The sequence below is a fragment of the Balaenoptera acutorostrata genome, chromosome 17, assembly GCF_949987535.1.
Source record: "Balaenoptera acutorostrata chromosome 17, mBalAcu1.1, whole genome shotgun sequence".
In the NCBI taxonomy this organism is placed as follows: domain Eukaryota; kingdom Metazoa; phylum Chordata; class Mammalia; order Artiodactyla; family Balaenopteridae; genus Balaenoptera; species Balaenoptera acutorostrata.
The window spans coordinates 38954157-38978627 of record NC_080080.1 but is presented as its reverse complement, the minus strand read 5'-3'; the positions used below and the strand labels follow the sequence as shown (position 1 = coordinate 38978627).

At 38.6% G+C, this 24471-nt stretch overlaps 2 protein-coding genes across 7 annotated transcripts in view; both read left to right on the top strand.

Annotated features, from left to right (window-relative positions):
• Nucleotides 1–17157, top strand: part of MTDH (metadherin) — a 55136-nt gene extending 37979 nt beyond the window's left edge. For all 6 annotated transcript variants that reach the window (XM_057531938.1, XM_057531934.1, XM_028164631.2 and 3 more), the window contains 5 exons: nucleotides 3201–3325; nucleotides 8434–8541; nucleotides 10733–10873; nucleotides 13255–13411; nucleotides 14049–17157. In XM_057531938.1, the coding sequence (XP_057387921.1) occupies nucleotides 3201–3325; nucleotides 8434–8541; nucleotides 10733–10873; nucleotides 13255–13411; nucleotides 14049–14119 (602 nt within the window). In that variant the 3' untranslated portion in view covers nucleotides 14120–17157. The remainder of the gene's footprint in view (nucleotides 1–3200; nucleotides 3326–8433; nucleotides 8542–10732; nucleotides 10874–13254; nucleotides 13412–14048) is intronic.
• Nucleotides 17158–22544: 5387 nt separating this feature from the next.
• On the top strand, nucleotides 22545–23872 carry LOC103011660 (activator of 90 kDa heat shock protein ATPase homolog 1-like). The gene is made up of 3 exons (XM_007164971.2): nucleotides 22545–22558; nucleotides 22901–23608; nucleotides 23644–23872. Exons 1-3 carry the CDS (start codon nucleotides 22545–22547, stop codon nucleotides 23870–23872), a joined length of 951 nt encoding a protein of 316 aa, XP_007165033.2.
• The last annotated feature ends 599 nt before the right edge of the window (nucleotides 23873–24471 follow it).

Sequence of the window (24471 nt, the reverse complement as noted above, 5' to 3'; positions counted from 1 at the left end):
TACTCTATAAATGAAGGGAACTATGCTATGAATGAAACTGTACTACATAGTTTCCAGGAAACTAAGAAGATTATTAGCACCAAGTATATGTATACTTGGTGCTAATGAACTAAGGTTCATTAGGCCCATGAACCTTAAGAATTATGCGTTGTCTCCTGGTGACAATTTTTAGGCTTAGTTGATTGATCTGTTGATTTAAAGTAATTTTATTTGGGGAATTCCCTGGTTAGGACTCTGCACTTTCACTGCCAAGGGCCCCGGTTAGATCCCTGGTCGGAGAACTAAAATCCCACAGGTCGGGGGTGAGGGGCGGCGGGGGGGAGTAGTTTTATTTGATCCCAGTTAATTTAAAAATTATATAAAAACCAACCTGAAATCAATAAACGTGGAAAAATCACCATAAGGCTTTATAAAGCCTGTAGAGATTTATGCTTCTATTAATGTTCTGATAGAAGTTGAAACATAGGCTACAGTTACTCCTCAAACTTTATGGCTGTCTAAGCCTTTTACAAAAAAAGATAATCTTACCGAGTACTTTACTAGATTTTTATCCCTCACCCCCCCCACCACCACCATATTTATTAAGAAAAGAGTTTATATGTTAAATAGTGCCCATTCACTTCCTTAAACTTTTTTTTTTTTTTTTTGACAAAATAAAGGTTTTTTTCCGACAGGAAGCCCTAAGAGACCTGGCTTATGGACAGCAATTTTCCATATCTGGGTGTCTTATTTGTGAGGTTTAAGCAAAACAATTGACAGCTTTGGCATTCAAATCTCCTAATAATATTGTTAATAAATGCTTGGTGTAAGATGAGCAGTTGGTTCCAGACATCTACTAGATACTTTTTTTTTTTTTTTTTTTGGCTGTTCTGGGTCTTAGTTGCGGCACTCGGGATCTTCCTTGCAGCATGTGGGATCTTTAGTTGCAGCATACGGACTTCTTAGTTGTGGCATGTGAACTCTTAGTTGCGACATGCATGCAGGATCTAGTTCCCTGACCAAGGATCGAACCCGGGCTCCCTGCATTGGGAGCACAGAGTCTTACCCACCGGACCACCAGGGAAGTCCCATTCTTCTAGTACCGGAGGTCTCATGCTACATACATATTTACTTATAAAAATGACTTCTACATTAAAACATAACCAAGTGTATCTTATGGAGAGACTTATCAGGATTGTGAGAAATAAATTCTTAATTGTGTATGCCTGATAGCTTAGAAACTGTCTTTCTATTGTTAATGTCATCAGTGATATATTAAAAGCAGTAGGTACCATTTATTGAGCACTTACTGCATTGCTCTGAACTGCTTTACATGTATCTAATATAATCCTTTCAACAATCCTATGAAGTTGGTACATAGCCAATTAAGATTAAGACATTTGACCAAAATCACATAGTTATTAAGTGGTAGAGCAATATTCAGATATAGGTCTGTTTGACTCTGAGGTCCATGCTCTTAACCTCTATGCTGTTACTATGTAATACTGGCTCTGGATACCTGCTCATGGTAGTAAATTTAGAAATATAGGAAGGGACTTCCTTTTTTGTAACACATTTCACACTTGTACTCAGTTGTTCCATGTTTTTCCTCTACTGGACCATGAATTCTTGCTTATGATGTTTTCAGTCTCTCCCCATCCTCTACTGGTTTAGCCCCTCTTCTCCCTTTTTGCACTTCCCATGACAGAATCTGTCACTCTGTACTTAATTGTTGTACTTATCTTCATCCCTGAGTAGACAGTGAGCTCCATGTGGGGAGGGATTATTTCATACTCATTTTTGTACCTCTGTTACCTGTCTAGCTCAAGTTCTAGTATTTAATAAGTACTTAATAAGATGAAATTCCTATAACTCCATTGTTAAGATGTATCTATTATTAATGTATTCTTTTCTTTTATCTCTTCCTCTTATAAATTTGGGATCATGTTGCACAGGCAATTTTGTCTATGATTTTTATTCTATGAGCATTTTCCCAGATCATAATATATTTATCCAAAACATAGATTTTTTTAAAAGTCTTCATGAGGTCATATAATAATACCTCCCCTCTAAACAAAAATAATAGAATTCATGTGGAAAAATAAGAATAGTGAAGAAAATAGGAGTAATGCAGGCAGATTTGTTGTTCTAGATAATAAAATGTATTACAAGTTATATTTTGTATGACAGGAATAGATGAATGGAACAGAAATTCCAGAAACAGACTGAAGTATATATTTAAGAATTTAATATTTGGTAAAAGTAGCATTTGGCATTAATGGGGGAAAGGTTGGATTTTTTTTCAATAAAGAGCAATGTTAGAATGACTTGTTAACCATTTAGAAATAAAGCCTAACTTCTGTTATGTTAACATTAAGTAGTTATTATAGATGTATATATGGATGTGTATGATGTCCAGGGAGAGGAGGGAAGAATTAATTTTGAGAGCTACTTATCTAACCAGGGTAAAGCCAAAGATTGTTTTTCTCTTTTAGAATAAGCCAGTGATAGCTTCCCAAAGGAGGTAAAAATTCAGTGCTTCCTAGAGTGAAAGAATTTGGAAGTCTAGATTAGAAATTTATTCTTAAAAAAAAAAAAAAATTATTCTTGAGAAGAGGGTGATAGAAGCCCTGAAAGTGACTCACATATTTTGGAAAGATAAAAGTACCATTGAATAATCTGAAAAAATATAAGAAGGTAAAGTATTTTTTAAAAAAGAGGAGAAAAAGAAGAGGTTGACTATTTTGCATGACTTGGTGAATTTGAAGAAGAACCTAATCTTAAACAGTTCATAAGGAGGGGAGGAGCATGATTTTGGCACTACTCTTAGAGACTGACTCATTTTATACCCTGAGGGGAAGAATCAGAAAAAATGACCAAGTCCTAGACGAAGTTAGACATAAACAGTGAAAAGAAAGCACATTCAGGGGATAAACTTCCTTTGATAATAAAGGAAGTAGCGAGAGTGGAATAAATGGTTCATTCATGTTTTCTGGAGTTTCTTAGACATTCCATCTGGTCATATGATGTGCCCAGCAGAAGTTGGGTAAAGGTTTTTACCGTCATGTTATTGGGTATTTTTCCTAGCTCTTAAAATGTACTTGGGAGGAAGAAGAGCAGTAGTTTAAAATTACAGCGTAGTTCAACATAAGGAATTTTGGGTTTTGCATTTAGTTTTTGGCAGAAATGACAGATGCCTAATTCACACTGTTAAATTTTAGATGGTATGTCTTCTGCTGATCCCAGCTCTGATTGGAATGCGCCAGCAGAAGAGTGGGGAAATTGGGTAGATGAAGAAAGAGCTTCACTTCAAAAGTCCCAGGAACCAATTCCTGATGATCAGAAAGTGAGTAAAGGGAGTGGTGGGTATGTTTATTTCTCTGTGCAACCAACTGTACTGGAATTATTAAGGGTTACATTCTGTATTACAAATATATCCAGGGGTAGAGTTGCTTCAGAGAGACATTCTAATCATATTTGCTTCAGTCATCTTATGTCCGCATGCCTTCTCTCTATTACTGTTTCTTCTTTCCACAAATTATTGAGGATTCTACTATGTGGAAAGCACTATTATATACTGATAAGAAAAAAAAACGCACAATTCCTGTCCTCATCAGAATTATTATAACAGCCTACCAACTCTTTAGTGTGTTTAGAGAAGAGTAGATTGGTTCTCAATGAAAAATTAAGGAAAGCTTCATAGCAAGATAAGACTGAGAACCTTATGAAAAAGGGACCAAGGCAGGAAAGTAACATGTTTGGTGGAGAGGTATAATACACGTGTGGAATCAATTGGTGGTAGGATCAATTGTTTTTGTATGTCAGTCTTCCCCTTCTAGGCTTCATTCCTTAAAGAAAGGGACCGTGAAGTTTTTATTTTTGTAGCTCTATAAACTAGAGCTACAAAACATGCTTCACATTCAGTAAATGAATAAATAGATGAAATGAATGATATATATACCTTGCCACATTTTTATGAAATTCTCGAAGTAATGAGAACCTACTGACAGCTTTTAAACTAGGGATAACCTAATCATTGCTAGGGTTAGAAAAATTAGGCTGGGAGCTTCCCTGGTGGTCCAGTGGGTACGACTCCAAGCTCCCAATGCAGGAGGCCCGGGTTTGATCCCTGGTCGGGGAACTAGAATCCTGCATGCTTGCTGCAACTAAGAGCCCTCATGCTGCAACTAAAAGATCCTGCATGCCGCGACTTCCCTGGTGGTCCAGTGGCTAAGACTCTGCACTCCCAGTGCAAGGGGCCCAGGTTCGATCCCTGGTCAGGGAACTAGATCCCACATGCCGCAACTAAGAGTTCAAATGCCACAACTAAGAGTTCAAATTCCACAGCTAAAGGTCCCGCATGCCACAACTAAAAAAAGATCCCATGTGCCACAACGAAGATCCCGCACACGACAACAAAGATCCCGCGTGCCGCAACTAAGACCCAACACAGCCAAATAAATAAATATATATATATATATATATATATATATATATATATATATATATATATATATATATATAAGAATAAAAAGATCATTCATGCCACAACTAAAAAAGATCCTGAATGCTGCAACGAAGATCCTGTGTGCCACAACTAAGACCCGGCACAGCCTAAATAAATAAATAAATTTTTTGAAAAAGAAAAATTAGGCTGGATATAACAAAAATGAGAAGACTGGTTTGGGAGGCTATTTTGTACTATTTTGATTGCATGAATCAGGAGGAGATAATGAACTAAGTTGATAACTTTGAAAAATAAATGGAAGTGGTTATTTACAAGAGACATTAAGCTACTGATTGAACTTTTCTACTGGTTGGTTATAGAAAGAAGGGTGAAAAGTCAGAGAGGCTCTGAAGATACTAGGGCCATTATTATTCAACAGACATTAATTGCATCTGCCATGGGTCAGGTATTGTGCTAATAGAGAAACAAGACAAAATTACTGCCTTCGAGGAGCCTACAGTCTAGTTAGGGAGGAGAGGAGGGAGACAGGCACACTGGAAGATAAAAGTAATGTTATAATGTGTTAGGTTTTATGGAAGCACTTCGGCGTTTTAGCAAAGGCATCCCAGAGGTAAAAGCAGAATGTGTAGCAAAGAGTGGTCAGAAATGAGATTGGAAAGGGAAGCAGAAACCAGGTTCTACAAGCCCTTGAATGTCATGTTTAAAACCTTGGATTTCCCGCCTGCCAATGCAGGGGACACGGGTTCGAGCCCTGGTCCGGGAAGATCCCATATGCCACGGAGCAACTAAGCCCGTGTGCCACAACTACTGAGCCTGCGCTCTAGAGCCCATGAACCACAACTGCTGAGCCCGCGTGCTGCAACCACTGAAGCCCGCGCGCCTAGAGCCCATGCTCCGCAACAAGAGAAGCCGCCGCAAAGAGAAGACCGCACACCACAATGAAGAGTAGCCCCCACTCACCACAACTAGAGAAAGCCCGTGCACAGCAACGAAGACCCAATGCAGCCATAAATTAATTAATTAATTAATTTTTTAAAAAAAACTTGGATTTTGTCCTATAAATAATGGAAAAATTTTAATCTAAAGTGGTGTGCTTTTTGGTTTTTGGTGTTTTTGTTTGGTTGGTTTTGGTTTGATTTGGGTTTTTTTTGTTTTTGTGGGTTCTTTGGGTTTTGTTTTGTTTTTGTTTTGGCTACTCTGGCAATTAATGTAGAAAAAGGAGTGGAGGCATAATGAGAATAAAGGCAGGAATACCAGTTTAGAGGTTGTTCTAGTAGCCCTGTACAGTAGTGGTAAGAATGGTATACAGAGTAGAGGACAGATTTGAAAAATAAATTGAAGCAAAATCAACAGAACATATGGTTAGAATTGATTGGAGAAAGAATCATCAAAAATGACTTCCAGAATTGTAGCTTAGGTAACTGGGATGGTGAAAGTGGTGCTCCCAACAGAGAAAGCAAAAGCTAGTTAATTGGGGGAAAGATGGTTGGTTCAGTTTGGGATGTGTTAGATGCAGGGTGTTTTGTAGATATGCCTAAGAAAAGTTGGTTGCAACGGGTTAAAGCTTTGGGAAAAGATTTGTATTTGGAAGTTATTAGTATATGGTTGTTAAAACTTTGAGGGTGAGTGAAATGTGTAGAAAATTTTATAGAGTTGAAAAGAGCAATGTAATGAGCATAGAAATCTGGGGAACTCCCAACTTTTAAGCCCGTGAAAGAAACTGAGGGAGGAGAGTTCTGGGACACAGAGGCTGAGACATTTGCTCTCTGGTAATTTAAAGCAGTTTCATTAGAAACTTTGGACTAGTAGCCAGTCAGACTAAGTTGAGTAAAATGATGCTTAAAAAATAATAAGGTATTTTTTTCTTGGGACTTCCCTGGTGGTCCAGTGGGTAAGACTCCACGCTCCCTATGCAGGGGGCCTGGGTTCAATCCCTGCTTAGGGAACTAGATCCCTCATGCTGCAGCTAAGACCTGGCGCAGCCAAATAAATAAATAAATATTTTTTTAAAAAAGTTTTTTTTCTTAAGCAAGTTTGGGTATGGATGGAGAAGTAGTGGATAACAGCAAACTGTAGTATGACGAAGGGTTTTGTTGGGGTCGTTTGTATTTTAATGATAGGAGAGATTTTAGTGCAGGGGTCAGCAAACTTTTATTTAAAAGGCCAAGCACTAGTGCAAAAGCAGCCATAGACAGTATGGATGGATTATAAATTGGCTGAGAAGCAGACTGACCAGAGTCCTTGTGACCTGAATATCCTTCAGAGGATACATCTTTTCATATGACATTTTAATCATTGTGAGCCTATGGTAAAAACTTCTGTGGAAGTTTCTCCACAACTAGCAACCAACTTGGACAGAAAGTCTCATAGCTAAGTTTAGCAGGATTTGTGCAGGATTTGGTTTGGTTTTGTTTTTCCATCTGCTAGTAATTTCTGTAAACTCTTTGATGGTTCATGAGACCTCCAAAATCATCCTAATGACTATGGTGCTGAGCAGAGAAATAGCAAGTTAGCTATATCATCTCTCCCTTTAAGTAGAGTCTAAGAATCTTGGCTGTCATCTGTACAGAATAAACTAAAAGCACTTTTCCATAGAAAACTCAGCTATATGGTATGTGTGAAGAAATATCATTCATACTAATTTTTTTTTTTTTTTTTTGATTGATTGATTGATTGATTGATTTTTGGCTGTGTTGGGTCTTCGTTTCTGTGCGAGGGCTTTCTCCAGTTGTGGCAAGCGGGGGCCACTCTTCATCGCGATGCGCGGGCCTCTCACCGCCGCGGCCTCTCTCGCCGCGGAGCACAGGCTCCAGACGCGCAGGCTCAGCAGTTGTGGCTCACGGGCCCAGCCGCTCCGCGGCATGTGGGATCTTCCCAGGCCAGGGCTCGAACCCGTGTCCCCTGCATTAGCAGGCAGACTCTCAACCACTGCGCCACCAGGGAAGCCCTCATTCATACTAATTTAACAATTCTAATTTGCTATTCTTGTCATGCAGAATATTACTTTCAATGACATTCCTTCTCAAATTCAACTTTTTTAATTCTTTTCTTTTGAGGTAATTATAGAGTCACATGTACTTTTTAAATATTTATTTATTTATTTATTTATTTATTTAGGCTGTGCTGGGTCTTCAGTGCGGCATGCAGGATCTTTTAGTTGCAGCATGCAGGCTCAGAGTTGCCGCATGTGGGCTTCTTGGTTGCGGCATGCTACCTCTTAGTTGTGGCCTGCAGGTGGGATTTAGTTCCCCGACCAGGGATCGAACTCAGGGCCCCTGAATTGGGAGCACGGAGTCTTACCCACTGGACCACCAGGGAAGTCCCAGAGTCACATGTACTTGTAAGAAATAATACAGAAAAATCCCTTGTACCCTTTACCCACTGTCCCCCAATGGTAACATCTTGCAAAAGCATAGTACAGTGTCAAAACCAGGCCATTGACATTGATACAGTCAAGATACAGAACATTTCTAATGTCTTTTGTGAAATGTCTGTTCGTATCTTTTGCACACTTTCTAATTGGATTGTTTATTTGTTTACTGTTGAATTTTGAGTGTTCTTTATATAATCTAGATACAAGTCCTTTGTTGGATATGTGGTTTACAAATATTTTCTCCTACTCTGTAGCTTGTCATTCTCTTAACAGGGTCAAGTTCAATTTTAATGCAAATAGTTCTGTGTTTAAATAAAATAAATTACCTAAGAAACGAGTTTTTAAAAACCAAGGTTTGCACAGCTGTCTAATTGATCATGTAGTGAGTGATGAAAGATGTACGAAAAAGGGGTCTATCGTAATAGAAGAGTGAAGTTCCATGCACTTTTGTTATTTTTTGAGTATGTGATTTCAGATCAGTTTTATTGTTACTAATTCTTATTTAGAATTTGGGAGAAAAAGACTGCACCTAATGAATTATTTCATAGTAATTTTCTGAATAATGAAAACTTAACCAGTTGGTTCACTTCAGTATTTTTGCTTTTAACATCAGGTTTCAGATGATGATAAAGAAAAGGGAGAGGGAGCTCTTCCAACAGGGAAATCTAAAAAGAAAAAAAAGAAAAAGAAGAAGCAAGGTGAAGATAACTCTCCTGCACAGGTAGAGTATAAAACAACAGACATCATTCATTAAGCACCTACTGCCGACTTGTGAAAAGATGATTTGCAGATGCTAAGAAAATGTAGAGGTATAAAGACACCATGTGAGACATCAAATTTACTTGAGAAGCATTTGAAAAGTCATAGAATGTTTTAAAGATTTTGTATGTCATGCTGTAATAAAAATGTTATTGCTCTAAAGAAAATATCAAAGGTATAAACCAAAAGCAAATAACTAAAATTCTAAATTAGATGCATTTCAGTTTATATTATGATGAAATGGAACAGGGGGTACGGTATTTCACACATACAGAAATTCTTTGAGTAATGGAATTTAGCAAATTAGAATTTTAGCACATTTAGAAGAACCATGCGCATAACAAGTGGAGTCTTTCCCTTGACTCTGAGTTTGCTGGCTGTTCCACTTGGTATCCTTTCCTGATTTTTTGGCTTCTAACAGAAACTTTCTATTTATATCACTCCTACATTTTCCTTTTCTTTTCTTTGGTCTTTCCTATCTGGGAAAGTATTTTTAGATCATTATATAGAGGAAAACAAAGATATTTTAATTTCAAATGTAATAGATTACTAGAAATACACATGGATTTGTTTTTGAGAGCATTATCACTATTACATTACAACTTATGAAAATCTTATTTCTTACTTATAACCATGTGGCTAATTGTTTTCATTCCTTTAAATGTAGGAGATGACCAAAATTTCTAGAGGATAGGCTACATAGTAATTTTCCTACTTATTCTATTTGGAAAAAATTTCTGCATGACTTTTTAAAGAAATATGTGTTCAGTTCTTTTTTGTTGTGGGAAGCACAACCCTTCATAAATGATACCAATCCATTATCAATATTAGTTTTTTCTCAGTAATAATAGGTGGGCATTAGGTTAACAACTAAGATCAATGGGCATAAAAACAAAAACTGTATAGTAGGTGTGCTTTTCTTGTTAGCTGAACTAGCTGATGAGAAATGTTATTGATAGCCATACTTTGTTAGTAATACTATCTGAAATCCATTTAGCCAAACTTTTTCTGGATTTCTGTGATTCATACTATGGCCTTTACTAATACTGCTTTTCTGGCTTGTAGATTAGGTGAGTTCCTTTTAAAGGAAATTTTGTGGCGTAGATGTATTCCTTAAATTTCAACTTAATTGGCAAAGGTCATTAAATTGTGAAAGTTCCTTTGGTATTCTGATACTCCTTTTAAAAAAATGTTTGATCTGTTTTTTAAATATAGTGAATAAGTATACAGGTTTTAGAGTCAGGTCTGTATTCACATTTTAGTTCTGCCATTTACTGTGTTGTTTTTTGTTTGTTTGTTGTATTTTGCACAAGTTCCTTAACTGCATAGGTTGCTTTGAGAATTAAATAAGATATCCATGAAGTTCTGTGTAAAGTATATAGCACAGAGTAGCCTATGCATAAATGATTACGTTTTGGAATTTTTTTTTTTCCTTACCATTCACAATGATAGTCCTATTTAATATATTCTAATTCATACTTATTTCACATACCTAAGCATGTAATGTCTTTTAAAAAGTTTGAAGACCTAAGAATGGAAATGTTTAAACTTGGAAAAGACCATAAAAATTATCTACACAAATTTTATTTTACAGTTGAGGAAACTGCAGTTTGGGGAAATCAAAGATTTGTCCTTGACGTAAGCATTTGTCCTTGACTTAGCTAGGTTGTGGCATGGCCAAAATTGAAATTCCTATCTGTGTCCTTTCTACTGTGTAAGCTTAATTTATCTAGAAAATGCACTTATGTATAAATATTTCATTCCTTGAAGAAGTCATTAAGTGAAATGCTATTTCTAAAGTCTTCAAGTAGCACCTAATTCCCCATGTACTTTTTCTAAAAGGAAAAAAATACTTGTTTGGTTTAGTAAATTAAATGGTTCCCATTTGGGAGTGTGAGTGTGTTGTTTTTTAATTCACAGTTGATTTAAATCCCTGAGGAAAGCAGGGATGATGAACGTATATTCCAAATGTACCTATGGTTAAAATTATTTGAATAATTATTTTTTTATGCTCTTTTAAGCCATTTGGGCAGTTTCTGAAATAAAATTATCTTCTTGGAATACCTTCTGGACAGTAGTACTATAAACCAAATAGATTTTAATTAGTAAAAATGAGTGATTTGTATCATCTAACACACTACTTTTCTCTGTAGGACACAGAAGAATTAGAAAAAGAGATTAGAGAAGAGCTCCCAGTGAATACCTCTAAGGTCCGTCCAAAACAGGAAAAAGCTTTTTCTTTGAAGACCATAAGCACTAGTGATCCAGCTGAAGCACTCATCAGAAACAGCCAGGTAACTTTCTGATACGTAAGGAGTAAAATTGTGATGACTTGAGAATTGTATTAATAGTAATATTTTATGGAGGCCCATGCTAAACATTTTAAATACACCAAATTGCCCTCACAACAACCCCACAAGAAAGGTGCAAACCATTATATAAATGAGTTTAGAGAAGTTGAAAAAGTTGGCCCAAGTCCCGTAACTATCAGAGGCCAAACTAGAGAGAGCCACTAGACTGTATTTTTTTCTTAAATATCTAGGCATACAAGGGATAGATGCCTTACAGAAAATGTGACTGGTTCCACTCCCCCAAAAGCATGCACATAATATAACGTGACTATGGGCCGACCTCTCAGAATGTAACATTTGTTTAAAATTGGCTGACAGTGTCTTGAACTGTGTGCCATCTGTGGAAAACGTTGATGTGTCAGAAGGGACCGTTTTACAAAAGGTCTAGACCAGTGGCACAAAGACCATAGCTCTGTAAAGTCTGATTTCTAATTTGGTAAGTTATAGCATATAGAAATATAAGAAATATGAATGACCATGAAATTCTGCATGGTTCGTTTATATACTCATTCAAAAAATGTATTGAGAACCTACCACAATGCCACACACTATTTAAGATTCTGGGGACACATCAGAGAACAAAGCAGACAAAAAAATCTCTGCCTCTATGGAGCTTACATACTTAATGAGACAGCTTTACACAAGAACCTGAATTACTGTTAAGAGAATTTGTAACAGTCTGGTACTAAAAATCTTAACCATACTTCCTATTTGGACTTGATGCTTTTAATTCCCTGAGAGTATTTTGACATAAAAGAATGCAGTCTCAATACATACATAGGACTTCCCTGGTGGCGCAGTGGTTAAGAATCCGCCTGCCAATGCAGGGGACACGGGTTCGAGCCCCGGTCCGGGAAGATCCCACGTGCCGCAGAGCAACTAAGCCCGTGCGCCACAACTACTGAGCCTGCACTCTAGAGCCCGCATACCTAGAGCCCGTGTACCTAGAGCCCATGCTCCACAACAAGAGAAGCCACTGCAATGAGAAGCCTGTACACCGCAATGAAGAGTAGCCCCCGCTCGCCGCAACTAGAGAAAGCCTGCGTGCAGCAACGAAGACCCAGCGCAGCCAAAAATATATAAATAAATTAATTTTTTAAAAAAATACATACATAAATTTAATAGACTGCAAAAGGTCATATGATATTTTGATGTTTTACTTAATAAGTCATTTTCAGAAGCCATCTTGTAAAGGATATTTGAGTCCTTCTGTGATTTAATATAGCTAAGTGAGAGAATGGGGGGGAAAGAGATTTAAAATGAGTACTAAAACTTTGGGGTATGAAATAAATACAGGAAACATTATTAAAGTTGAACCAAGCAACATAAATGCAGCTTCAGATATCTGAAATAGGAAGAAGGAATCCTAGTAGTTACCTGGGTACACACATCTTCCTCTTGTTTCCTTTCCCGTTGTGCTTTCTTGAACCCATGGAGCCTGGAAGAACAAGGGGCAAGAGAAGCATGACTTACCCTTGTTTCTATATTCAAAATAATCATCACAGGTAGAGCTAAAGGGTGAGATGATCTCTTACTCATCTGTTACAGCCTCAAGGCACTGTAAGTGTTGGGGTTTCTGTTGTTACCTGTCCTGAACATTCATTAACAGTTAGGCCTCATTCAGGCAAATCAGTTAGTTTACCTCTCTAATCTGAGGTTGCAGAGGAAAAGGAAGATTCAAGAGTTCAGGCCCTACGCATTATGATTTCACTACCAGACTCAATAAAATTCCGACGATTTGGATCTGAGTTTTACTTGTTGCTTTAATAGATAAGACTAGTAGCCATAGCCTGCTGTATCTGAGGCCATCTTTTTCCTTGGAGAGGAAACTGAACCTGTTGCTGCTGCTCTTTGAGATATCCCTAACTCTTGAGAAGGACAAAAGGGAGTATACTGGTAGTTCAGAAATTTGCTATTTTCTTTTTGCCTTCACATGAAAAGGTTTTGAGGAGGTGAGAGTTAGTGGGAAGTGGACAGAACCATTGAATACCAAAACATAAAAAAATCCTGTTACTTGTAATGAAAAAGAAAAATGTAAAAGTTAATGAAAATGGAATTATTCACTCTTATGTGAAATTCAGTAAACATCTTGTGATTTTACACATTTATCCATTTTTATCCCAACCTGTATTTGTGGATATTGTAAATAAAGACTTATTTGGTTATATGTCACTAGAGGGCAGGCATGAGTTGTAGCGCTTCTGCTGATAAATTATTTGGCAACCATGTTCATATTACTGCTATACAGCCTCTTGTATTACTATGATACTTATTTTTATTTGAAATTTTTTATGAAAATCTAAGATAATTTCATTTCAAAATAGCCTATCAAGACTCTTCCACCTGCTATTTCTACCGAGCCATCTGTTATTTTATCAAAAAGTGATTCTGACAAGAGCTCTTCCCAAGTGCCACCGATGCTACAAGAAACAGATAAATCCAAGTCGAATACTAAGCAAAATAGTGTGCCTCCTTCACAGAGTAAGTAATTCTCATTTTTGGTTCTTTTGGTGTTCTCTGTACTGTCTATAAGTGTTACTGTCTTAGAAGTCTAATGGATTACTTACTACAGCATCCCTTTCCTCCTTTGCAAAGCCTAGATTCCTTGGACCCTTGTGGACCTCATTTGGGAGGGCCAGGGAGCTGAAGTCACTTCAGGCAAGAATAGGTGGCCAAGGACGTACACAGAGGAGGGCTATGCCTACCCTTACTCGCCCAGTCCCTCCCTTTTTCTGTGCACATGTTCTTGAGACTGCAAATTGTCCTGTGCCCTTTTTTTTCACCTCTTTTTCTCCCTTTAGCTACCTTTAGTGTCCATTTTACCCACTTTCACTTTTATTACTTAGATTGAGTCTTTTAAACAATGGTTTTTCTAGGTCAAAACTGATGAAATATCATCCATATCGTTAAACCAAATAATACAGAGGAAAGGAAAAGAGGAAGGCAACCAGAGAATAACCTAAAAACATGTAACTAGAACTTGAAAACGTAGACATAAAATTTGAGGCATCATTAGTGGATTTCAAAGCATATTTTTATTGATACTTTCACATTTTTGAAACAGAACAGTATTTACTGTCCTAACTTCTCTCTCTCTTTTTTTTTTTTCGCCTTTTAGCCAAGTCTGAAACTAGTTGGGAATCTCCCAAACAAATAAAAAAGAAGAAAAAAGCCAGACGGGAAACGTGAATATTTTTTTTCCTGAATTGGACATGTGTTTGCAAACACTGTCTTGAAGATTATGCTGTTTATGCAATAATTTGTGAACATGTACAGAGTTTTATATAAATTTAAACCAATTTTTAAAACAAAACTGTGAACACAACCACCGTAAAAATGGAATCAAAGGAAAGTTAATTTATGAAATTAAGAGGTCAGCAGAATTGGAAGACACTTGGGGAAAGTCTTTTCAATCTAACAACGATCTTAATTTAAGAATATTATCCTGGTTTTACAACAGTGCCCTGTTTACAACAGATTGTGCCCTGTCTCATCTGCAGCTGAGGAATAAAGGATTCTGATTAGAGAGAGGGTTGCCTACATATTAGTAAGCAGCTTCTTGGATCTTATGCACAGAACTTAAACCATTTGAATCTGTTTTATGCTTAAATCAAAGTGCTTTGATCAAATGCATAATCTGCCATATCTTTACATATTTGTTGGTAGCAATTTGTATTAAAGAAATCACAAGTGCAAATAAAAAGTCATTTATTATTTGTTTAACTAAACTGTCATGGTTTAGTTTACAATTTTTAAAAAGTTCTTAAAACATTCAAAATGCAGTTGACACTTGTATGGCTTATGAAGTTATTTTTGATAGTCTTACTTTACTTGAATTGTTCAAAGTACAGTATATTTTAAGTTAAGAAAGGTAAACTATATGTATTTGTTTTATACTTTTAAGGTTCAGACTCACAAATAATGCTCTTGTTGATGATTTGAAAACTTTCAGGCAAAATCCACCTTACATTTTTTCCTCTCCCTAGCAATTACTTTTTTTCCAGCATCAACTCTTCTTCATTACTAATACTTTTTTGACTTTAAAAATGAAATCTTTCACAAACTAGTTATACAGACAGAACTTTGATTACATGATGGAGAATGAAAAACTAAAGTCAGACAGCTTTAATTGACATTGTCAAGACCTCCAGTTATCAGGAATACATTTTTTTACTGCCTTAACCTGTAGTGCGTAGAATATGCATCAATTTCTTGAAGGGGATTCGTGTTTTTATAAGAATTTTCATGTAATTATTGCGATCGTGATCAAATAAGGAACGTTTCCTGCTTGAAACTGTATTGATTTAAATGATGTGTGAGATGTTTCACCATTTTCAGGCACTGTGTAATTCTATTGTAATAAACTGGCAGGTATCTTTGTAACTATAAATAGTGCATGCTCAGCCATGTACACTGTAAATAGCCTTTACCAAACGTGTTTGACAAGGACCATAATTAACATCACTTAGTGAATTGTGATAAAGAAAAAAAGCCATGATTTATTCGATGTGATTGGCTTAATTGTTTTCCTGTGGCGCCAAGAATGAAACTGTTTAACAGCTGTAACCAATGGTACTGATCTGTCCATCCAATCTTGTCTTTATTATATTTGACTGTGGTTTGATAGTATTGCATTGTCACACTAGGAAAGCTAAAGAAACAAAATGCTTTTAGTTTTGCTGAAGACTGGCCTTATTAATGGACAGCTTTCCTGACAAGTGATTATTAACTTTTATCAGGTGTTAACATCTGTTTCAGGAACATGGCAGTATGTTTACATGTCAGAAGTTTTGTTTAATTCTATATTTCTAAATTGATTTGTTTAAATAAATTCAGCAAATGGATAGCATTGTTTTTATTTGCTTCAATATCGGGGTAAATAAGCTAAAGTGCCAGGAGTGGATTTCTTCAAATGACTGTGGTCTGTTCGCTTTATATAGATGCTTCCTAAAGAGATCCAAGGATTCCTACATTGCAGCACTTTGTAAAGGTATCACAAAGGAGAACTGAATTAGGGAGTCTGTGTAATTTTAGAATGTGCCAAAAGATCTATGCTCAAAAAATTTAATTGAACTCTCTCAACTCTACCTCACCATTTCTTTATCTTAGAATTGTGTTGGCTATGTCGAATGTCGGACTTTATTTCTCCAGCTTAGTATCTCTCATTCAACCACCAACACCAGGTGTTAGAAACACCATCTTTTGAGGGGAGATTCGGTGTGGAGACGGAGAAGTGCACTGCTAAATTGGGGTGGATCCAGGATGGAGATACCTGTCCCTTCTCTCTGGCTCAAGAACTAGGGCATGGATTTTTATGTTTTAAGAGATGGCAGCTATGAGTGATAAAATTAATAAGTTCATTCTCTTACACATGCATGAGATGCAAACTCTTGCACAAAGTATCATTGTTCATCGCTCTTGTTCCATAAAGTTACGTGACATGAAAGCAGTTTCTGGCGTCTGAACAGAGGAACTGTTTTCCAACATAAACTCAGAAGGCAATAAAATCAAGATAGAGATTCAGGGGAGAGAGGAGAGAGGGGAGCCTGTTGTCCTTTGGAGGCTTGGATTAGATGCTCCCCAAACCACTAGTAGGGAGATGAGTGATCCCTTCAGGCTTTGTCAGGCCTGGAGGGGACCCTTGTTCTGATTAGCAAACAAAGCCTCCTAGAGAAACTACTGAGAACTCTCCCTCATCCTGACCTGTCTCCCCGTACTTAACTGAATGAAAATCCTTCCCTGTTCTGGAGCAAGGAGTAGTGGGTTAGGACTTCCCCAGACTGGAATCCTACCTCTCTGTATCCTGAATTGAGCAAAACAGTAGTTGAGAGAGTCCAAAAAACAAGTATTGAAATAAAATGTCATTAATGTTATTGACCGTGTTTACTTTGTGCATGCATTTTATTAGGCGGGCAGTGGGAATGACTCATCTGAATCTAATGGTATTATTTCATAGGCTAATCCAGTTTGTACTTGGGTTAAAGATATTGAAGGGCAATATTTAACTACAGAGTTTAGTTTTTCTTAATTACAAACAGTCCTCTATTAATAGAGTGTGAAATATCTTTCAAAATTTAGAATTTAAGATGTCTAACAGATGTCTTAAGACTTTCCTATAAACTCATTGCACAAACTGGAATTACTTTCCGAAAGACTTAGGGAATGCAAATATGTTATTTGTAAAATGCATTGAGTATTGTAAATAAAACAAACCATTTTTGATTTAAGTTGCTCCTTACGGTTCTCTTATGGGAGGGCACTTCGGATCCTAAGCTAGTCTAAAGGCAGTGACTTTTTGATGTTCTTGATGTTTCTAAACTATAGGTTCTAAATGTTTCAAATGTTCTTGATGCTCTGAAACCGTAGGTGTACTTGCAGGCTTTACCACCGGCAAGTCAAGTATTTGGAGTGAAGCATCTCTTGAAATGTACCTGTTCGTGACACAGTGTTCTCTATGGGAAACAGCTTCCATCTTACAGCAGTAGATGTAACTGCCACCAGGTGTAGTGTATCACTTGCATCAACCTTTTAAAGTAAGGAAATTAAACTCAAATTTGGCATTAGATATTAGTATGGCTGTGTCCTAAACAATAGTGACTTAATATAGAAGTTTATTTCTCTTGCATGTAAAAAAAAAAAAAGAGAGAAAGCAGGCCTGAGAAAGCAGGCCAGGGCTACTCTGACACTCTGCAGGGCCAGGCATCCAAGGTCCTTCTGTGTTGCCCTTCCACATTCTCAACATGTGGCTTTCATGTCACGGTTGCAGACAGCTGCACCAGCTAGAAACCTCCTCTGAGCATTTCTGCTCCCTTCCTTTAAGAACACTTCTTACAAGTTATTCACACCACACAGGCTTATCCACCCAAACTCAATCACTTGATCCTACTAGCTACAGAGGGGGATGGGAAGTAATAGTGTTTATCCTGGGCTGTCACTGGCCAAATTAACATTTCAGGATTCATTACTGAGGAAGCAGCAGAGAAGTGGATATCAGGAACAGCTAGCAGTCTTCTGTCACAGGGTTGACTACGTTGTGTATATCCTGCAGCCAAGTGTCACTTTTAAGGTCAGGTTTTAGCTTTTCCAATCGAGCAGAAATTTTAAAATCTCTTGGATGCTGCTCAGAGTAGCAGCTGATAATGTTTCAACTTATATGTAATAGATGGTGGAAGAAATTTCTGCCACTCAGTGACTGCTTGAAATTCTAGAGACCTAGAGGCTTAAAAAAACTTAGCAGCCTGCTTTCACACCTACACTGTTAAGTATAGATTATAACAATTTTCAGTAGAAGTTACCCTGGTGTGTAATGTAATCTTTAAAAAATTAAAAGGCACTGTTACTATTCTAAATACTTTTAACAGAATGATTTCTAATCCTACCATCAAGAAAGGTATATGAGGTACATTGTAAGATGTTTGCTACCTACTTAATTAACAATACTGAGGTTCATGAATAGGCTAATCTGAAGAAAATTTTAAGCAGATTCAAGGTCATCCCAGTGATAATGGCATTCTTTTTTGTATGTGTGCTTTCCTTTTTTATTTATTGTATCAAAGCATTCAAAATGAATATATGTAACATGTACATAAATTATAAAGCATAATAAAATGAACACCTCTGAAACCACCATTCTGCTTAAGAAATAGAACATTACCAGTAGGGGGATCTTGGGGGTGAGCTTGCTGTTTGTTGTTGTCAGGTAACAGGACCAAGGCGGGGTGTAGGGGCGGGCTGAGGAGGCATGGATGAAACTAGCTGCTCTCAGGTGCCCAGCAGGGGCACAGCTCCTTTTCGGGGCCACAACTGAGTTGGGGTCCCAGGTAACACATAGCCTGGTCTTGGAAGGGTGTCATGACAGCCTCGCTGCTACTGCTTCCTCGAGTCACTCCACTGACATCTGTTGGGAAATTGTTGTAATAAATATGCATACGCACAGTGAATCTGAACATGAATAGTGCCCTCGGAGTTGCGTAGTGCACGCTTTACATGGCAGCCTTTCCCCAGGGAAAGAGGGTAGCGAGGCTCTTTTCTAGACAGGAGCTTCCCCCAGGGTTCAGAAGAGTAGCGTGTGTCCTTAGGGCAAGGGTTCCTTGCAAAGTTTGCTGAGGGGGCTGCAGACATTCTGAAAAACACCACAAGGGTGTTTACTGGCAGGACAACCAGAGCTGTTAGCTACTTAAGACCCTGGAATTATGAATGATTTCTTTCTCTTCTAAACTGTCTTCAATAATTTAAAAAATACATTGCCGGGAAAATTTGGAGCTATTTCCCATTTCTTAGCAAAACTGAAATGACCACAGTAATGAACAATGGAAGAAAACCTTCCTTAGCACTGGAACTAGGAAAGGCGCATCCAAATGCCAGAAACCGGGGGGCATTTCTGTCACTAGCAATCAAAATCCAGAAATTTATTGAAAGAATAAAACAGGTATAATATCAAGAAATCTAACATTTCATTTAATCGCAAGATTAAAGCAGAAGAAGTACATGATCATGACACTAAGCTGAAGTATTATAATCCAACAGCTATTCCAATTTAGATTTTAAAAACTTGAAGTAGGTGAAATAGTAAAGTCATATCCATTAAAGTCAGAGCAAGGCACGGTTACTTGCTAGTCAACATTGTCTTAGGTATGAACAGTTAAAAAAATGCTTACATTGGGACTTTCCTGGTGGTCCAGTGGTCAAGACTCCGTCCTCCCAATGCAGGAGGCACGGGTTCAATCCCTGGTCAGGGAACTAGATCCTGCAGGCCGCAACAAAAGATCCCGCGTGCCTCAACCAAGACCTGGCGCAGCCAAATAGATAAATAAATATTTTTTTAAAAAACATAGAAACCATCTGTATTTTTAAAAAATGTTTAAATTGGTACAACATCAAAGAAGAGAGAAATCATTTTTTCCTGTTTTCATACCTAGAAAACCCAAGAGATTCTAATAAAAAGCTTATGAGCACTAGGAAGAGAATACGCTAAAGTGGCAGATACACGAAACCAATAGAATTTTATGTACTAGAATAAGCACCTAGAAAAGGAAATGGAAAAAAAATCCAATTACATCACAACTAAAACTATGATTTTTTTTTTTTGCCCGCGCCTCACGGCTTGTGGGATCTTAGTTCCCTGACCAGGGATCAAACCCAGGGCGCCTGCAGTGAAAGTGCCAAGCCCTAACCACTGGACAACCAGGGAATTTCCATAACTACCGTATCTAGAAATAAATGTTTCAAGAAAGATACAAGACCAAATGAAAACTGTAGTCTTTTTGAAGGACAGAATAACGATCTAATAAATGAAAAACTATCATTCTTTATTTGGAAAACAAAAATATCAATATTTCCCAAATATATAAATTCAGTTCAATTCCAGTTAGACTGAAACAGATTTTTCAAGTACCTCAAAGACTATGAAAACAAATAATTTGAAAAAAATGAAGTAAGAAAAAGTAGCGAGCAGCTGCAAGAGAGGACAAGGGGGCCCACCTCATGAATACCAGTTATGAGAATAAAATTTAAAATGACTTGTATCCATCAGGGTTCTTAGTGGTAAAACCCAGAATCCCCTCTGGCTAGTTGATGCTGAAAAGGAATCTGGAAGCACAAGAGATCCAGATTCCCTTAACCTACCAGGAGTAACACCTGGCCTCATAGTCTGCTGGAGCAGAAACAACCCCCCCCCCCCCACCAGCTCCCATGAGGATGCCCAGACCCGAACTCCTGACTCAGCTGCTGCTGCAGGCCATGCCTCCACAACTGGGTTCTGCCCAGGCCTCCTGTTTCCTCCCTCCTTTCTTAGTGTTGGGCAGGGGCAAGGTCATATCCATGTGTGTCAAGCAGCAAGGGATACCAGACAATGAATTTTGGCTGTGTGAGCAACTCCAAGCATAAAGGATATTCAAAATTTATTGAGCATTACACCAATGCAGTTTAATAAGTTGTCAACAAAAAGATAGTCAAATAAGTCGGAAGAACAGGATGGGGAATCCAGAGGTACATTCCTATGTTCATGGGAATTCTGTATACAATTTAGGTGGTGTTTTAGTTTCATGGTAAAAGGTTGATTTCTTTAATAGATGGTACTGGCACAACTTATCTGACTGGAAGAAAATAAAGCTGGGCCCCATCATACCTTATATGAAAATAAATCCCAGTTGGATTAAAGACTGAAAAAAAATTTTTTTTAATCTTAAAAGACAATGCAGGAAACTACATGTACAACCCAGGAGTGGAGGAGATATTCTTTTTTTCTTTGTTTTTATAAAGGAAAAATTTTTTTCAGTTTCATTGAGAAATAATTGACATATATCACTTTTTATGGGAAGATGTTCTTAACCAAGAATGGGAAACCTAGAAGCCGTAAAAGAGAAGTTAGACATATTTAACTGTATACAATTTTTAAAACTTTCAAAATGCTTTATTTGGGGACCGCCCTTGTGGCACAGTGGTTAAGAATCTGCCTGCCAATGCAGGGAACACGGGTTCTAGACCTGGTCCGGGAAGATCCCACGTGCCATGGAGCAACTAAGCCTGTGTGCCACAACTACTGAGCCTGCGCTCTAGAGCCCGCAAGCCACAGCTACTGAAGCCCATGTGCCACAACTACTGAGCCCGCGTGCCACAACTACTGAAGCCTGCACACCTAGAGCCCGTGCTCCGCAACAAGAGAAGCCACTGCAATGAGAAGCCCGCACACTGCAACGAAGAGTAGCCCCCGCTCACCACAACTAGAGAAAGCCCATGCGCAGCAACAAAGACCCAACGCGGCCAAAAATAAAATAAATTTAAAAAAATAAAAAAGAAAGACAAGTGACAAATTCACTGCTGATCAAAGATATGGAAAACGGAAGTATTTATGGTAACTTCCTCTGGAGCAGGATCTTTCTGATATGATGCTAGCTGATCACCAATGGAATTAGAGTAGCCAGCTTCCCCTAGGGTAGCTTAAACTAACACACATTTTTATATCACACTCTCCATGCTGAAGCATTCTAAAGTAAATTACAGATAGCAGCTCATGAGCAAAGCTATAAACTCAAGGTATTAATATTTAGAAGTGTGATTTTTAAGGTATGAAGTATAAAAAGTTGTTCTGAGAATTGCAGAATGGGACCAAGACAAAGGTATCTAGCCTTGTTATAAAGAGGCATTTTATGTGTCCTTTGAGGCAGGAAACAAAGGGAAATAAAACTGTAGGAGAGAATGGCTGAAGATGCACTCCCACAGAGACTCTAAGCTCAAATACAGGACAACCCTACTCCCTTCACTGGGCTTTAATGCAAACTCAGAGCAATGGGAAGTCTCTTTAAGACCGGCATGCACATATATACACCACCAAATGTAAAATAGATAGTTAGTGGGAAGCAGCCGCATAGCACAGGGAGATCAGCTCCGTGCTTTGTGACCACCTAGAGGGGTGGGATAGGGAGGATGGTAGGGAGACGCAAGAGGGAGGAGATATGGGGATGTATGTATATGTATAGCTGATTCACTTTGTTATACAGCAGAAACTAACACACCATTGTAAAGCAATTATACTCCAATAAATATGTTAAAAAAAAAAAAAAGGCCCTAGGTGACAGTCGAGACATTACAGTCAGAGTAAAAGCTGGAGAAGATAATGGTTCTGAAGAGGTACTAAGGGCATCTTTGACTCCAAGCAAATAATTTGGCTGGTAAGTGCTGAGACTGGCCCCTGCCCTCCAGCCTGGTGCGCCTACCATCGCCTACTACCACAGGGCAGGTTTAAAACCTTAAGGAGGAATCTGAAACCAATACAGATGGTAATTAGAATACAGGGCATGCTCTCAGCCCCTGCTATACAGCCCTACATCAAGGACACCCTATATCAATGACACAGGACACTTCTGCGGTTATCCGGCGTGTCAGTCAACAAGACTACAACTCCCATGAGGCTCAGCATGGCTGATGAAGGGTTCAGGGAAACAATGAGAAGTGTCCTTTGTGTCTCCACAGGACAGAGAGAGATGCTTCAAACTGGTCCACAGATAAGCTGAAAACACTGTTCCTAGCAGTGCGTGTGCAAGATGAGGAAGGCAAGTGCGAGGTGACCCAAGTGAATAAGCTTGATGGAGAGGCATCTATTAACAATCGCAAAGGCAAACTTATCTTCTTTTACGAGTGGAGCATCAAACTAAACCGGACACGTACCTCTAAGTCTGGGGTGCAGTACAAGGGCCATGTGGAGATCCCCAATCTGTCTGATGAAAATACTGTGGATGAATTGGAGATTAGTGTGAGCCCTGCCAAGGGTGAGCCTGACACGAATCTCGTGGCCATAATGAAGGAAGAAGGGGTGAAACTTCTAAGAGAAGCAATGGGAATTTACATCAGCACCCTGAAAACAGAGTTCACGCAGGGTATGAGCTTGCCTACAATGAACGGAGAGGCAGTAGACCCAGTCGGGCAGCCAGCACTGAAAACTGAGGAAAGCAAGGCTAAGGCTGTTCCTTCAAAAACCCAGGCCAGACCTGTTGGTGTCAAAATCCCCACTTGTAAGAACACCCTTAGAGAAACCTTCCTGACATCACCAGAGGAGCTCCATAGAGTTTTTACCACCCAGGAGCTTGTTTGGGCCTTTACCCATGCTCCTGCAATGTTAGAAGCAGACAAAGGGGGCAAGTTTCACCTGGTAGATGGCAATGTCTCTGGAGAATTCACTGATCTGCTCTGTAGATAGAATTTAAGGCTGTAATCTCTTTGATCCCTGAGAGACATATTGTGATGAAGTGGAGGTTTAAATCTTGGCCAGAAGGGCACTTTGCCACCATCACCTTGACCTTCATTGACAAGAATGGAGAGACTGAGCTGTGCATGGAAGGCCGAGGCATCCCTGCCCCTGAGGAGGAGAGGACACAGCAGGGCTGGCAGCGGTACTACTTTGAGGGCCTCAAACAGACCTTTGGCTACGGCGCACGCTTATTTTAGGGCCAGCTGCAGGGGGTACAGCCCGCGGAACACTTCAGTCCGGGCCTCTCCTGACTGGGGCTTGTGACTTACAGGATTGCACCATCCCACCCAACCACTAACTTGGGGCTGGGACCCCTTCCCTTCGTGTATACCTTGGGTTTGTGCATGTTTTCTGTTGAGTGGGAACAGAGGGTGATTTCTCTTTTATGTGTACATACGCTAAATAAACCTAATTTAAAAATCAAAAAAAAAAAAAAAAGGACGCAGGACAGAAATTCCAGAATTAACCGAACCCCCATAGCAACTGTTGCCATGGGCGCTCCTAATCTAACCGGACAGCCCCCCCCCAACCCCCGACTCCATATTAGGCAAAATAATCACCATGTAGTAACCTTGTAGCATCCTGACCAATTACCTAATGCCATCCTGCCAGCTGGAATTTTCTTTGTCTTGAGGCTATAAAAGTTGGCTACTAGCCCACAAAGGGGGTCGGCTCTCCCTGGTCTACCAGGAAGTCGGCCCGCTGTACTTGCCGCGCCCTCACTAACTCTGCTCTGTTCTTTGTTCTCCATGAACTCACTCTTTTCTAAAATACTTCGTGTCTGGAAATTCTTCTT